This window comes from Nicotiana sylvestris, chromosome 5 (genome assembly GCF_000393655.2).
Source record: "Nicotiana sylvestris chromosome 5, ASM39365v2, whole genome shotgun sequence".
NCBI classification, from domain to species: domain Eukaryota; kingdom Viridiplantae; phylum Streptophyta; class Magnoliopsida; order Solanales; family Solanaceae; genus Nicotiana; species Nicotiana sylvestris.
The window spans coordinates 39,601,996-39,604,436 of NC_091061.1; the positions used below are offsets into that span (position 1 = coordinate 39,601,996).

Below are 2,441 nucleotides of genomic sequence, written 5' to 3' on the forward strand. Positions count from 1 at the left end.
TCAAAATTGCCAAATCCTTCCCCAAAAAATCTGGATTATTTTATAAGCTGCGAATATTGTTCTGGTACTCCGGGTCATGACACGGAAAGTGCTGGCACCTAAAAAGTGATATCTAGGAGCTCATTAATACTAATAGAATTGAAGTTCAAGCTCCAGAGGCGCCCAATATCAATCAAAATCTGATGCCAACCCACCAAGAGACAAATATGATTGAAATAATGCATAAGGGATGGGAGCCCAGGAAGCCTTCACAGACCGTCATGATGATTTGGTCTAGTGAGGTCAAGCCAATTGAACAACCAACAACTGAAAGATCAATGCTCAAGTCGAGCGAGACGCACGATGAACCATCTATAGTAGTTAAGAAGAGGTTTTCAAGTGATGTGGCAGAAAAACAAGAAAGGGTGAAAGTGGTTGTGCCAGGAGCGGCAAGCAGACCTATCGTAATTGTGGAGGGTGCCCGCACAGATCATGTCATTATTAAGCCGGTAACCCAGTTACCGATAGTCAATAGCAGGGCTATTCCATGGAATTATGAACGGGTGACAGTGACTTATAAAGTGAAAGAAGTTAAAGAAGAAGTCTGTGATACCCAGGGTTTGACTAGTTCGGGGAGATGCTTTACCCCCGAGGAGTTAAGAAAAACTAAAGATAACCCAGTGTTAGTGAAGAAAGTTGTAACTGAAGAAGAGGCAGAAGAATTCTTGAGAAAGATGAAGATGCAAGACTATTCTATCGTGGAACAATTGAAAAAGATGCCTGCTCAGATTTCAATCTTGTCATTGTTAATCCACTCAGACGAGCACCGTCAAGCTTTAGTAAAAATCTTGAATGTGGCTCACGTTCCCAATAAAATCTCAGTGAATCATCTGGAAAAGATGGCCAACAAAATCTTTGAAGTGAACAGAGTCACTTTTTCTGACGAGGAATTGCCTGTAGAATGTACTGAGCACAATAGAGCTCTTTACCTTATGGTGAAATGTGAGGACTCTGTGGTTACCCGAGTATTGGTCGATAACGGTTCCAGTGTGAACATTTGCCCTCTCTCCACTCTTAGCAAGTTGAAAGTAGAAGATGAGAGGATTCATAAGAACAATATCTGCGTGCGGGGATTTGATGGCGGAGGCAAAGATTCAGTCGGGGATATAGTGTTAGAGCTGACAATAGGGCCAGTTGAGTTCACAATAGAGTTCCAGGTGCTAGACATAGTTGTTTCCTACAATCTACTGTTAGGTCGACCATGGATTCACGCAGCTAAAGTAGTCCCATCAACACTACACCAGATGGTCAAATTTGAATGGGATAGACAGGAAATAGTTGTGCACGGCGAAGATAATTTGTGCGCTCATAGCAATGTCGTTGTGTCGTTCATTGAAATGGAAGATGATAAGGGGTCGTGGTTCTACCAGGTTTTTGACACAATGTTGGCTGAGAAAGTTCCAGAGGGGAAACACATTCCAAATCCGAAGATAACCGCCGTATCAGTCAGGGTGGCCTTTGAAATGTTGAAGAATGGTTTTGTACCAGGCAAAGGTTTGGGTTCATCTCTGCAGTGCATCATACAGTCGGTGTCTCTTCCTGAAAACTTGGGAACATTTGGTCTGGGATTCAAGCCCACTGCCGCAGACATAAGAAGAGCCAGAAAGTTAAAACAGAGGGCATAGGTCCTTCCAAAGCCAGTCCCACGTCTCTCCAGATCATTCGTCAAGTCCGGTACCAGAAAACAACCGGTAACAACAATTCCCAATCCTGTGATTGATCTTGATAAGGAGTTAATTGAAAGATTTGAGAAGTTGTTCGACGGTGTGAACATGGTGGAAATTGGAGAAGGTTCTAGCAACGCGGAAGTGTAATTTGTCGGGCCAAAAACAAAGCTTAACAATTGGAAGGCTACTCCTCTCCCCACTCGGAAGGAGTTTTGGTAGTTTATTTTGATTTTCCTTCAGTTTGTCTGGGTTATTCCAGGGTTGTAATCCAGATTGTTATCTTTCAGTCTGTTTGAGTACGCAAACCTTGTTATCTTTTATCATTCAATGAAATGCAATTTCCCTTTCTTCATCATTCCTGATGGTTTTCCTTTTTGTTTTTCTTTTCTTTTCTGTACAGTTCTTTTTATGTTGGTTCTAATGACATGGTATGCATGAGGAATCCTCCACCCAGTCTTAAACATCAATCTGATTTTGAAATAATAATTCAAGAAGTAGAGTGTGATGACGAATCAAAATATGATAAGGATGAGGCTTTTGAAGAGATTAGTAAGGAATTAAATCACTTGAAGGAAAACCCAAACCCAACCTGAATGATACAGAAGCCATCAATTTAGGGGACGCAGATAATATCAGAGAGACTAAAATAAACGTCCACCTTGAACCAAAGATCAGGGAAGAGATAATCAAAGCACTGATTGAATACAAAGATATTTTTGCATAGTCATAAGACGA

At 41.4% G+C, this 2,441-nt stretch overlaps 1 protein-coding gene across 1 annotated transcript; it reads left to right on the plus strand.

Moving 5' to 3' along the window:
• The first annotated feature begins 218 nt into the window (after positions 1-218).
• LOC138868540 (uncharacterized) lies at positions 219-1,664 on the plus strand. Its single transcript, XM_070146094.1, has 2 exons — positions 219-1,196; positions 1,284-1,664. Exons 1-2 carry the CDS (start codon positions 219-221, stop codon positions 1,662-1,664), a joined length of 1,359 nt encoding a protein of 452 aa, XP_070002195.1.
• The last annotated feature ends 777 nt before the right edge of the window (positions 1,665-2,441 follow it).

Excerpts from the sequence above, each read along its gene's own strand:
- LOC138868540 (XM_070146094.1), top strand. The coding sequence starts at position 219 with ATGCATAAGGGATGGGAGCCCAGGAAGCCTTCACAGACCGTCATGATG. Across the intron at positions 1,197-1,283 it reads AGTTCACAATAGAGTTCCAG|ATGGTCAAATTTGAATGGGA; the intron begins GTGCTAGACATA and ends ACACTACACCAG.